General features: G+C 41.6%; 1 protein-coding gene across 1 annotated transcript in view; it reads right to left on the reverse strand.

Annotated features, from left to right (window-relative positions):
* Positions 1 to 14426, reverse strand: part of LOC139418503 (55 kDa erythrocyte membrane protein-like) — a 22453-nt gene extending 8027 nt beyond the window's left edge. Inside the window, exon 1 of the mRNA XM_071168027.1 lies at positions 14025 to 14426. Coding sequence (XP_071024128.1) covers positions 14025 to 14147 — 123 coding nt within the window. The 5' untranslated portion in view covers positions 14148 to 14426. The remainder of the gene's footprint in view (positions 1 to 14024) is intronic.
* Between the last annotated feature and the right edge of the window lie 430 nt (positions 14427 to 14856).

A 14856-nucleotide genomic window follows, 5' to 3' on the forward strand; every position in this document is an offset into this window, starting at 1 on the left:
GACATCCATTACAGCGACACATAGCAACCCTGGCCACTTGACCACTGTCTGGCTGCAAGAACACTGAGCTGTGTGTAATGTAACTCAAAGGAATGTGGCCTTTGCTGATGATCCCTCACCTCCAATCCACCCATTCCATTTCAGCGATGTGCAAACCAGGTTTGATTGAATACAAATGCCAAACGCTTAAGTACACCAAAGTGCTCTATGTGAATGACCTTTCTGTGACCTTGAAATACCACAGCAGCTAATTCAAAACAGGGATCCAAAAGTAGGCCATGAAATGATTTAAAGCAGATTGGAGCCTTCCCTTTCCACTCCACACATGGAGAGGATAATAGAAGAAGACCGGTCCAGATGGGACCTCCCGTGGGATTTGGCCTGCTCTGTTGTGCGGATGTCCCTCCATTACACACAGTGCGGCACAAGCTTTTATCACACTGCCTAATTCACTTTTACTGCTCTCACCCCCAGCCCCATGGGCATTATCACATTACTAGCCCTGCCAGGGATGAGTAAAACCACTCAGGTGGACAGCCATCAGACTAATCTAGCCCCTGACTGTTCTGTACATGGACCCCTGGGTGACAAAGGTTACTTACCACCTGTAAGGTGCAGTAATGGAATGAAGCCTCCTACGCTCCCTGATGGAACACGCTGCCAGCTCCAGCGGTGTGAGTTTGTTCAATGCAAAGCTCTGTGGCTTGAGAGACGCTATCTAACGTAGATACGTTTGAGTATCTTTTAACAGATAACTGCAAGTGTCCCTTCAATGTTGACGATCTTAAGCTCTATGGGGGACATGGAACGTAATAATATTAGTTCAGAGAAATCCAATGGTGCCTTTGTCAACCACGTAAACCACTTCTCTTTTTAGATGAGCTAATCATTTGTTCAATGTGCTTGGCCACATCGCACTGACACAAGTTCACTCGCAATGACTCTGACAGCTTTGTTTGGTTTCCACAATTATCAGCTCACCGAAACATAACTAGGCCTCTAAGAAGGGGGTAATCTGTCATAGTTCTGTATACGAATAGGAATCAATACGCCAGTAGTCTTGTCTAGTGTAGTCAGATCCACTGACTAAAGAACGGATGATGGCAGTGATGTCTTTGAGGGAAAACAACAAGGCCATAAAGATGACTAACAACTCCAATGGAATAATATTTTCACCAAGCAATTTTCCTTCATCTTATCGGTTTTAGTCTCTCCTTGTCCCTTGTAACCGAGTGGGTTATCATTAGAGTGTGTGTTCTATGTGCAACAATGGCATATTATATTATTGAAACATCGTGTGGAGGTTTTAGGACAAGGTCTATTATGCCTATTTCTATGCTCACCAACCCCTAAAAAAAACTCCTAAAGTTGTCTGCCTCGGAGGAACCACGAGGACAGATGGGTTTTGAACAAAGATGGAAAGCAAACTGTCAAACTTGTTACCGCTGTTACTTGTAGACTGACCCTTCACCCAACCACTTTGACTGGGTCTAAAAATGCATTGTTGTCTTGGCCATTAGCCAAAGAACAACCAGTTTGATGTTTGTCTGTTCTCCCCATTTAAGGAGGAACTGTGTACACTATCTCACTATGCACACGCCCAGGCTCAAACAAACTGGTTGTGGATAGCCTTGAGAAAAATGCTGAGGTAGGGAAAATTGAACCCTGATCCTGACCATACCTTCCCTGACTGAGAATGACAAAAAGGATACTGTCAAAGCCTGACACAGGCCCATTTTTCTTTCAACACAAACCCCAGTAGGCTGTGGATTCTTTCCGACATTTTGAATAGACTTGAATGTTAAAACAGCAATGACCGAGGACAGATGTTAAGATTCTGTGCCCTGTTTGGTGCTGCTGCCACTGGCCATGGGGAGTGTGTGTGTGTGTGTGTGTGGGGGGGGGGGGGGGGGGGGGGGGGGGGGGGTTAATCATGCAGAGTCTATGGGAGATTCCTCTTCTCTACGGAAGATACAGTCCCGGAAACGCAGCAAGGTCACACACACACACACACACACACTAGGCTTCAACACCATGTGGACTAGTCTGCAGTGTTCCAGTAAAAGCCTAGAGGGGTCTTGTGGTCAATGTGAGTAAACACGTTGTTTACTCTGCAACATAATACTGATATTACAGGAGACCAGGAGTGTAGAAATAGTGTCTGTCATAACACATCAGCACATCATTGTAGTGGAACACTCTTCAGACTGGATCCAAGGTAAACACTGAAAACATCCCCATAGGGCCATAGAGCGCAGTATGCTGCATGTTTACCAAGATGGACCTGTCCTGGCCTGTTTTGAAAGAAACTGGTAAGGCACACATGACAATAGTTTCACCATCATACAGGCAAAAAGGTTGAAGTTCATTAATCATATTGTTCAGCACACAGGACTAAGTCATAAAAGGACAGGCTCACCCAGTCTTCAATAAATCCCCCTACAAAGTGCTGACCTTGGTTGGACTGCGAAGGAAGTCACATGTTCAAAGGAAACTGCCAGACTTTGGTCTAAAGGGTAACTGGTGTCATCTGAATAATGAATATTTTTAATAGCAGAAAACCGCCGAGGTCAGCTGAAGAACACACAGCACACGCATTTCTTGAACAAGCTTACTACAAAGTTGAAAAACGTTAAATTTTTGTTTTAATGATGACTCGGGCATACTTGCTTCCCAATATTACAAGCCGACCTTGGTGAACTGTCTGCCTACTGGGCCGTGATTTCAAGGTCAGCTTTGTATAATTGATGAGCGCTAGTTTTCCTGAAGCTTTTTTTTGGAACTTCTCCAAAAGGGGAACCAAGGGGTTTTAACAAGATCCCGTTTCTATAGTTACAGCCAAGAATGAAAAAGGTGTGGGTCTAAAGTTTGGCTGTCAAACATACAACCCACAGGTGGTTTGAGTAAAAAAAAGTATACGTTATATATAACTCAGTATACTTTAAAATGAATATCTTGCTGATTTTCAGTGCGGCCCTCCGGACCTCGTTGAAGACCGAATGCGGCCCCCGGGGCAAAATAAGTTTGACTCCCCTGGTCTAAAGTGAGACAGAAAAGGTAGAGATGACAGCCTTTTAATACCCAACACAGTTTGAAAGTTAGTTTACCTAGTGAGTAATCAACAGCCCAGTTAGAGCTAATTGGCCCAGCGTCGCCCGGGTTAGGGGAGGGTTTGGCTGGGGTAGGCCGTCGTTGTAAAATAAGAATTTGTTCTTAACTGACTTGCCTAGTTAAATAAAGGTTAAATAAATACAATTCCAAAAGAGTCCTGTTACTATGTCATGTGAAATACAAAACTCGTTATGCTGTTAGTGTCAAATTAGCCAAGCAGCCACTGTAGATATTATCAGTTTGACAGTAAACAAAGAGGGTAATCCTCCTCAACAGGTAACACAGTTTAACTATAGCATTATTACAAGTTTACAGCCGCTCATGGTACAATCCCTCCTAATGTCGCTTTAGCAGAGTAAGCATTGTCAATCATCTTCTTTATCTCATAATGCTGAACTAGTCAACAGGACTCAGAAATACCGAATTATAAACCATCTAAAAAAAATAAAAACACTTCAGGCTCCAAAGTGCCCGGGTGGATTCAACTGTGGAGGTCCTTGGCACTCCCAGTCTCCCAGAAGAAAAACACTATGTTCTTCTGTGGCTTCCTACGTCCACTGCACTGAGCGGTGTCCGATTACGAGGAGGGCTGGGGGGAGGGTCTCAGAGTCAAATAAAAACAATCTGGTCTTGAAGCCTTTGGGTCTTTTGAACATGTGATTTCCTAGTTGGTGTTGACCCCTGACCTCAGTGTGTGAACATCAGGCCTCTGGGAGTTGTAGTCATCCACCAGTGATGGAAGCTTGGTTATTGATGACTATTTATGACTCCCTGATAAAATGAATGTTAAATACATTTTAAAAAATGTAAGTGGGCAGGGGAGTAGTGTCAAAAACAACAGAGACTAAGGGCCATGTTTTGAATCAGCATCACAACACAGCGTTGTGTTGTGATGCTGTGTTGTGTTCTCTTTCATTCATCTGTGGTTCCCATCACCTAATCCAGTGACGATAACATTCATCTGTTATGTTGTAATGTAGGATATTTTTGTATTCATTTAGATAAGAAATGAACAGGAGGAATTACACCGGGTGCTGTGAATATGGCTGTGAATACACAATGTGAAAGACAGAGTGTTCCAGTGAAACAGCAACAACACAAGGTTGCTAGACAAATAGTCCAAGGTACAAACTGGATCTAATGTCTCTATAATCAAACCCTCCCAAACATACCAGGGCTAGGTTAGGGTAGATTTCTAACCAATAGACTAACAACTATTGATCCACGAGACCTTGCAGGGCCACAGCGGTAAGGCTGCGTTTACACAGGCAGCACAATTCGGATCATTTGCCGCTACTTGGTCTTTTGACCAATCAGATCAGCTCTTTGGCCAATAATTGGGCAAAGGATCAGAATTGGGCTGCCTGTGTAAACACAGCCTAAGGCAGCACATATCTGTGAGCCCCTCCCTATATCTAAACATAAATGCTACAATAAATGGCATTTAACATATAGAAGAAAATATGAGACAAGTTTCTGCCTACACTCACATATTGCTGTAGGCATTTTGTTTAGTCGAGCTCATGTTGGATGAGTCCCACTTCACAATAAGTGTTGCGAAAACATACAGTATGTATTTATATTGTAATTACAACTACAGGTACAGTGTGAAGTAGTGTGGTTGGTACTCATTGTTACATAGTACTTATTATGTAGAATACACAGTTAACAAATGTAATGCATAATCATTTTGTAATTACACAACCCGCAAGCAGGTATCATCATTTCAAGTAAGCTTGATATAAAAAGCAGAGCAACATTATTCACAAGGACATGTTTTTTGGTTCAATGAGAGGATGAGAGCACGGAACATAACCCAAGCACATCCGCAATGTTCTAGTGTCTGTCTGTCCCTGTTTAAACTGCTCCGATGAGACAAGGGTTTAGGATGGGAGACATCGTGCATTAGGCAGACATTGCTGTGTGTCTATTTATAGAAAGCTGCAGTTCTTTAGCCTGGAAGATTAGGCTAGTGTCCAGTGAAACATGACTCAGCTTATGTAGTCTGCACACTCCAGGCAGCTAGCACATACGGGAAGCCTTATTCACACACAAGCAACACACACACACACAAAGAATGAGACACCAGCACTCATCTCTACGATATTCTTAAGATAAGATATTAGTTTGCCTCCTCAAAGCAGATATGATCCTGACTTGGCGACAGTCCAGATCTCACAATAGATGATGAGTTCACATTTCAGCTTCTCCCTGAGGTACAGCTGCACCAGGTTATTACACCCGTTGCTGATGTCAAGGAAAAGTCTCCACGCAAGGCTTCCCCTTACCATGTCAAAGTTGCTACTAAGTCCTTGTTGGAATTGTCATGGCTTCTTTCGAACTTGATTGCCGGGCTTACTCTATCACTCATTGGCTCCTTCTCTGATCAAGCAGAGTATTTGAACCTGTCATTCCACTTCAATAGAGGGGTGACACCATAGAGATCCTATTCAATTACTAGAGGCATGTGATATAACAGAAATTGTGTAGTAGAAAATATTGTCACCCCAAAATATTGTTATATAATTGTTAAAAAAAGTTCATACGGGTTTTATACAAATGATCTGTATAAATAGCCTCTAAAATATATATATGCAAACAGACCATAAACGTCAAAATGTTTGCTTTCTTGGAATGCTGTGAGTGTTACAATGTCAGTACTTAATGTATTTACAAGTTGTCTAAATCCTGTCATCAACCGATTTCAGCCAGTGTAGGGCTGTGGATTGACTGCATTTTTTAAAATGGAATGTTGGCATTTTGGCAGTTCATTTGAATAATTCCTCTAAAACTGTCTGGCTATAGAGCAGATTATCTTCAAATTCATTGTTTTGCACAATATCTTATCACAGCACCAGCAAATCATGGTTGTCCAACTCCCAGACCAACATGGCTGATCTTTTTGACCATCATAAGAAGGTTAATGTCCATTCTAGTATTCTAATTCATAATTCTATGGGTGACCCATTCCTCAAGTAAATCCCCTCAAACTCCAGGCAGTAAAGGCGCTGCTATGCACCTTAGCCTTAATCCTCTGAAACTGGCGAGGCCTATTGTACAATCATCACATACCAAGAAATCCCCACTTGAGACAGACAAAGGACAACCTCCTGATTGCATCTAAGAGGCACACCTGGCTCGGCAAGCAAACAAAGACAAGGACATGGGAATGCCATCCTGACCTAGGGGACCAATGGGACTGAGGGGATTAATGATCTACTATAGTTATGCCTCATTAAGACGATGATAGCACCTCACCTGTGGGGTCAAAGGTCCATGGTGAAATGTGTGGTTGGAATGGGAGCCTACTACTACTGTAAGACCCTTACTTGACATACGGAAGTCTTTCACAAATAATTAAGAAGACAGACGAAAATCCATATTAAAACATCCAGAACAGCTGCCTGCATCCCTTGACGCTCAGGGACGTTTCTAGCATTTTGGGGGCCCTAAGAAAGATTTGGTTGGGGGGCCTCCCCACCTCACCGTCCAAAAATTTTAGTCGCCCTCCTCTTGGCGGAGGAGAGAAAACTTAGCAGTTTTAAAATACATTTCATGAGATTCTATTCATTTTACCATGGGGTTGAGAGAAACATTTAGCAATTTTAAAGGAAATGTCCTGCAGTTCTATGCATTTTGCCATGCGATGGAGAGAACATTTTGCTGTTTTGAAACGAATTGCCTGCAATTCTACACATTTTTCCATGACTCGTGCCATGTTCATATGATATCTGAGTGAGAAAAACCAATAGGGGCCCCCTGGATGTCAGAGCCCTTAGGCACACAAGGTGCCTGGTCAGTAATTTGGCCAGAATTAATACAAGGTTTAGATAGCTAGCTAGATTAATTTACCTAGCAATCTATAAAATGTTAGCCGACATGGGCTAATTGAGTGACTGTCGGTGACTGACATAACAAGAGGAAAACGTACACATTTGGTGCTTCTCCATTGAGATTTACCCACAGACCAGTGGGACGCCAATGTTTTAAGTTAAGCTCTAGAGTTGTTGCGTTTCCATCAGTAGTGTGTCACTTGAAGTGGTACTGACAGCATGTTATCAACATGAAATCTTATTCAAATCTGTTCATATACACCCCCAGGAAGAATATGACACCTTTGTTGTTCATTTTCAGTCAAGCGAGCACTTAGATATGGTCATTTTCACATTTTCATAAATTCATAGAATGTTTGGGAATGACGTAGAGTAAGACATTTGTGGAGATTCTATATAAATATAGAGTGGGAAAGCGGCCGTGCATTTGGACAATTAAGACACTGCAGTAGATAAAACCTAATAAAAACATCTGTCTTGTCCAGCACCGGAGTCTATGCAGACTGGTGCGCCATAGCCAATCAGAGCTACAGCAGGACTATATGTAAATAAGCCACATGCCACACGGGCCTGGCATCATTCACTTTGAACTGGACTGTGTGTTTACAGGCAGTAGCAACAATGCGACTTTAGATCATTAGAACGCATTTGAATGGATTTCTGCAAATATGTACAGTAAATACCACGGGAGTCCTCTTACATGTGGGTACTTCACAGTCCTAGTGATCAAACAACCATGAAAAGGTAGGCTATCTCTCCCTAAGTTGCCTATGTACATCAACAACAACAAGATCAACAACTAATGCTAGCCAGAGCAAAATGAGCAAAAATCTAATGAGGGAACATTAGATAGTCTCTCAAACTTTTTCAGCTGGTTGACCGTCAAAATTGCCTAGTAGCCTGCTCGTCCTTCTGCAGCTTGTAGTATTGGGCATTCTGGCTCTTTTCAGTGAGCCAACTCGTTCGGCTCAGCTCACCAAAAAGAGACGGCTCTTTTGGATCCCAAACGGCTATTTAAAAAAATATGTTTTCTATTTTTTCAAGTCAAACAGTTTGCAATAGTTTGACTACGATTGGTGTTAAAACAATTCTAATTAAATTATTAAATGAAATCATACTTTACCTTACCCACAATGTATTTAAAAATGCATTGGTTTGTTAGGAAAAAGAATGCTATTAAACATTTGCATTTAAAGTCTAACTTTTTAATGTATATCAACAAAGTGCATATAAATCTAACCATTCAAATCTAATACAATCTGAACAGCATAATATAATATTGCACCATATCAAAGAAAAATAAATAACAATTTGCAAAACTGCAGCATCTCACTTAAAACATTAAACTGGTCCCTCGTTTCTCTCTCTTCTTTATTGCCATGTTATAACCAGCAGCACACAGCAATGCTGACCATATTTAGCTTTTATGAGAGATTTGCATTCAGAAATACAAGCTGCCTCACTTTCGAGGGGCTGATGCGGTTTCTTCTCTAAGTAATAATTTGTTCTGTTTTCGAGAAGACCCTCTCAGTGGGAACGGATGTGGCCACTATGCAGAGTCTCCCTGTCATGACTTTAGTAAACCGTGGGTAGACAGAGGCCTTGTTCTTCCACCAGCTCAGATGATCTGTGGATCTTTGGAGGGGGGCTCCTCCAAACAGGATCAGACCTCCATTATGGCATCTGCTGAGGGATTCCTTCGTGCTGCATCCCCGGTTGCTCTCTCATCAAACAGCATTCAAACAGCAGATGTTTGTGGCACTACAGCTGGTGCTTCTGCTGCATCTGATCCCTCTTCTTCCTGTTGCCCTGGTGCCTGAGCCAGATGACTGCTGGGGCTGCCCCTCCCTGCTGCTGAGGTTATTCTTTGATGAGCCTCATCAATCGCTCTGGCATCACTGAAGGCTAACTTATTAAACCTGGGGTGAAGTGTAGCGGTTTCTGATAGCACCTGATTATATTCCATTCTGTGGAACTTTCTGTCCATTGATGAACATAGGGTGTCCATCTACTCTGTCACATGTCATGTGGTTACATTTGCTTCTCTCTGGCGGCTGGCTGTGATTCGCTGCAGACCCTCACACAGGAGTATCATTTTTGAGGCTGTCACATAGCTGAAAAGAGAGAAGAGTAATTGATTAGTTCAGGTTCATGTTTTGTCTACTGATACTACATTATCATCTACTGCTCATATACATATATAATACTGGATTAAACAATGATGTTGTAATAACTGCTTACTGTACCTCTCGCCACTGATCTCCACAGTGACCTGCTCAAAGGGTTCCAGGACTTTGCACACCTACTCCACCACCTCCCATTCCTCTTGGGTCAGAGCATCAACTGGTGCATTGACAATGGCCAGGGTAGAGATGATGGCATCCTTTGACTCAAGAAACCGCTTCAACATATAAAATGTTGAATTCCACCTTGTAGTGCAGTCTTGTTTAGGCCTCAGCTCAGGCATCGGCATCTGGCGTTGTGTAGACTTTAGTTTTTCAGCACCTACTGTGCTCCTGTGGAAGTATTCCACAGCTGCTTTCACTTTGTCCACAGTGGGTCATCACCTTCAGAGCATCTCTTGATTGTAAGAGATGCTCTGAAGGTGATGACCCACTGGCAAGACAAGGATGATGGGTCCATTTTAAAATGTTCATGGCTTGGTTATGTTAGCTGCATTGTCGCTAACACAACAGGCCACTTTTCCATCTACTTGCCATTCTCTGGCCACTCTCAACAGTTCCTCTGCCAAGTTCTCTGAGGTGTGTCTGTTGCTGAACTCAAAGCAGTCCAGAAGACAGCTAGACATCAGAAAATCTTCAATGAAGTGACATGTAACCGACATGTAAGAAGTGGTTGCCCTTGATGTCCAGCAGTCAGTCGTAAGTCAAACTGCAGTAGCTTTCTGGACTCTTTCCCACACCGAAGCCTGTGTGCTCTCGTACAGTTGTGGAATAAGTGATTTTGAAAGGGTTTTCCTGCTTGGAATTGTGTATATTGGATTAGACTATTGCTATAATTTCTAAAACCTCTGTCCTCCACAATCGAAAAAGGCTGTAAATCGGTGGCAATTATTTTAGCCAATGCAATATCAATTTGGCCTTGTTTCGCTACAGGCATAGACTTCGGCATAAACTGGTCCATAGAAGACTGCGTTGCTGTGGGCCTACTTGACTGAGTGGATACATCTCCACGTGTGGAGGTGGTGGCTCCACCACTATCACTAGCAGGGCCGCTAGTTTCTCGAAGCTCCGCTACAGCTAGCTTCACAGTTGGGTGCACAGTTCGCATATTCCCAGTGTAGGTTGTGCGTAGAAATGGCTTTATATGAGATTTTGTTTTGGCAAATTCTACACTGTGCTCTAACATTGTCTACATTAAAATACATCCAAATGCTACTTTGCTTTCGACTCATTTTCCAGCTGTTGTTTTCACAGCTGTCCTTCCTCTCTCACACACTGCTAAGTGTGTGACTGTGAGTGAGTTGGCTCGGCCCTCCCTCACGCATCTTTGGTTCATTGGTTGACACTGCGTGTCTGATTGACAGGAACAACAGGTGAGGCTGTTAGTCTGAGCAGACAGTCAGAATGAATGTGTGTGCGCTTGAGCATTTAGGCCTATATTATTTGATTTATTTTTTCGTTCTTTGAATTAGTTCTTTCTATTCAATTAAATATTTTGATTATTCGTATCTTATTTTTTATTTATTTTTATAAATAGATTAGACTCTTCTGACATGCAAGCCGGCTCCCAACGTTCACCTACAAGAGCCGGCTCTTAGAGCCAACTCATTCGCAAACAACCCATCACCAGCAGCTTGCCTACCAATGCATGCTGGTCCCAACCCACGTTTTGACAACTCAATGGGAACTTGCCTGCCTGCCCACACATGCCAAATACATTTGATTGACAACTAAGAGATATGCTAACTGTGGATAACAGTTCTTCAAGTTCAGCATAGCTAGCTGGCAAAGTGATTCACATTTCTTGCTAGCTAACCAAATGACACTTGCATCTCTAGCTGTAGCCACTGAAAAAAACAATATGTTAGCTAGCTACACATAGACTACTTGTTTTAACAAAAAAACGTGCAACTGCGACCCAAACTGCCCATTGTTTTATTAAAATATGGCCGTTATAATGTCCACTCCTGTACATAGGATGCTGTATATAGCATTTTAACATATTTAAACAATAGAGAGATAAATTATATTGGTCCAGCCTTTACTGCTATGCATGCAGATGTGCATAATATACTGTGACCCTAATCAGAAAAGTATTTAATAACTCCAAATAACAAAAATGTAGCTATAGGTTGTCATAACATTCCAACTTAAAACATGTTTTGTTTTTTTATTCACTGACGCGAGCGCATCAGGCTGTAATTTCATAAAGTAGATGACTCTGTTGATTCATTTATACTCGCTTGTGACTTGTTGTGCAGCGCATCGCGGGCGGTATGATAGTGGGCCGAAATGAATTGACAACCCAAATCCTAGCACGGGCCAGATAGAAATGTGGCAAGCCTTGTGTATGACAGGTGCGCTAGCCTACAATGCCTTAATGTATGTCATTGATTTTTTTTGTCAAACACAACCTATTTTTAAAACCTCTTATAAAGTTGGTTTTGTAGCATAAATTGGGAATTGAATATTTTTGCCTGAAATTATGATTATCTGTTTGTTTCATATTTGAAAAGTAGTTAAAACACTGTCAGTTCCACTTTAAGGCTTGTGGTGAGCAGAATCAACAACCTCTGCATCATTCAAGACTGTCGCTTTGTGAAAAGGTGTTACAGTAACTGTTCAGTGAAAACGTCCATATTCTGGTAACTCATACCCAAATAATTTTTTGCACTCATCCTATATTCGTATTTGTGGCCAAAGCATAAATTGGAGAAAAAACACTGAAAAACCCCCACCTCAAACTTCTCAAACAAAAAATACTTGCTATTTCCTCATAGACAATGATGTCATCCTTCTAAGGAAGATGAGCTGGCCAATCAGTGGTCTACTCACATTAATATTTTTAATGACCGGTATATGCCCCCACCATTCTGTTGTTGGGGTACACCCACATCATTCCAACATAGAAAAGCTGCTTTTTAAAACTTCTTCGGGATCAGTGTCCCTTCCACGGGATGGTTGAGCTAACGTAGGCTAATGTGATTAGCACGAGGTTGTAAGTAACAATAACATTTCCCAGGACATAGACATATCTGATATTGTCAGAAAGCTTAAATTCTGGTTAATCTAACTGCACTGTGCAATTTACAGTAGCTATTACTGTGAAAGAATACCATGCTATTGTGGAGAGTGCACAATTTTGAACATGAAAAGTTATTAATAAACAAATTAGGCACATTTGGGCAGTCTTGATACAACATTTTTAACAGAAATGTAATGGTTCATTTGATCAGTCAAAAACGTTGCACATACACTGCTGCCATCTAGTGGCCAAAATCTAAATTGCACCTGGGCTGGAATAATACATTATGGCCTTTCTCCTGCATTTCAAAGATTATGGTACAAAGAAAATACATGTTTTTTCTTTGTATTTTACCAGGTCTATTGTGTTATATTCTCCTACATTCCTTTCACATTTCCACAAACTTCAAAGTGTTTTCTTTCAAATGGTACCTTTCTTCAGGGCCTGAGCTACAGGCAGTTAGATGTCATTTTAGGTGAAAATTGGAAAAAAGGGGCAGATCCTACATACTTAATTACAATTTTTTGGAAGGAAAACTATTTCACTCTTACTGTAATTAATTATAGGTCATATTTCAAAGAAATCTGGAAATACTGGACAGTTACTTTAAAGTTGACAGATATCCATTGTTATGTAAATGCCCACTGAAAAGTACCCACGGCATTGCCTTGGCTCCAAGTCGGAGCAGGTCTGCCAGAGCCCTGGCCTAGTGAGACACGGGGAAAACACAGGTACATCCTCAATGGAAATGTGCCAGTTGTGTATTCTACTATCCTAACAGTAAGTTGAGACTTCCTGGAGCCCGCTAGTGTCTGTGGGGCTCTAAGCGTTATGTCACTTATGCCTAGAAACGACACAGTTGAAGATTACAACTGGAGCATAACACATTGTAGAATTCAGATGCTGTACATGATCACCATATGGACATGTCTAAACAAACGTCATGAGGTAAAAGTAGTGTTAAAAACTACAGTGGGCATAGTAGACCTATGCTGGCAATTAGTACCATCGTCAGTCCCCTCTTCTGAAAAATACATTCATCCATTATGTAGACATCACATCTTGGCCTACTTCCCCCTATTGCTGTGAAATGGTTAACCTGATTCTGCTAAGCTGTGTTTAAACTAATCAAATCAAATGTTGTTGGTCACATACACATATTTAGCAGGTATCCCAATTCTGATATTTTTTTTCCACTCATTGGTATTTTGACCATTCACAGCACATCTTTTCAGAGCTTATCTGATTGGTCAAATGACCAATTAGTGGAAAAAAAGATCAGAATTTGGCTGCCTGTCTAAACGCAGCCCTTGTGCCTGGTGTGTGGTTTCTGTTCCTTGTAAGAGAAATTGCAGAACTGAATCTGGCTTATTACCTGTCTGGAACAAACTAAGCTAGGATTTGACAAGCACTACTGAACTCTCCTCATGCAGTAACGTCTTGGAGTGAAGCTCTGAACATGATAGCCTATATGACATAATAGGCTGTGTGGTCATCATGTTAAACTATTTACAAATAGGAAAAACCTATATTTAACCATGTATATATGAATAATATATAAATATATTAATAATAATATGTTTAATAATGTAGGCTATATATGAAAAACACAAAAAGCACATGAACACCAAGAGGATCGTCTTAAACCGGATTTTACCAGCGCTAACCAGCGCATTAATATCCCCTGCGTCTTGAACTCCTGCAATGAAGTTAACAGACACATCTGTATAGCTTTTACGACATCACCAAGGAATGTACGTAGGCTATAGCCTACCAGACAGACATATAGGCCTACTGTTTATCTGATTTAAGACATATTTTCTATAATTTGAATGTTATGGCAATCGTATGAATGTATTGTAAACCGCTTACCTTTTCTGGCTTTGGTTTGTTTTGAAGCAGCTGCTCCAGGTACAGGTCGGAGAGGGCTGTTCGAGCACTGTTCACCCGCTCAAGTATGACAGCGGGTTCGTTTTTATTGGATTTTAATGTCATCTTTACTGGTTAGCAAAAAACAAAAGTGAACGTAATGCGCCCTTGTTCAAGGTCCTATTGTAGCAGAGAAGGGGAAACGAGTGACAAGGAACCTTGGCGGTCTGATGTATTGCTGTTCTGGGGTTCAAGTCCGAGGTTCTGATCAATTCGGAGGTAGACTATAGTAGGCTAGGCTGCGAGGACACAGCTGACAAAGCAAGTAAACATCCGATTGCTAAAGGGGGCAGGCCCACTGCAGCTTCCTCAGTGGTAGAGCTGTTACGTGTTGCTGGCACAGTCAGGGGGTCATACCAAAAGTGGGGAACGCGCGCCGGAGAACTACGTGACGCGAGGCTTGAATAAAGGTGGTATTACAGCACCACTGGTTTTCAGCTGACCGCTAAATGAAAAACATGGGAAATGCCACAGACCACTACAGCCTAGACCTAGAATATACTCAGAAACGGTGTTGTCCTCTAATCTATATGCAGTGCCATACAGCTGTCAATTAGGCTAGCCATATAATAAATAGCTCTACAATATGATAAAGAGTAGCCTAAACCAACCTGGACTCATGGGTAGACTTAACATGGTAAATGTAATTCCGGGATACTCCAATTAGTATGATATGTTAGGTTTGTATGGTATGTATTAATTTGTGATGTGCGTCATCCATTTCATGTGATATGTTAAGAATTACAATTCATATATGATATGTTCAGAATTGCAA

This window comes from Oncorhynchus clarkii, chromosome 10 (assembly GCF_045791955.1).
Source record: "Oncorhynchus clarkii lewisi isolate Uvic-CL-2024 chromosome 10, UVic_Ocla_1.0, whole genome shotgun sequence".
NCBI lineage: Eukaryota > Metazoa > Chordata > Actinopteri > Salmoniformes > Salmonidae > Oncorhynchus > Oncorhynchus clarkii.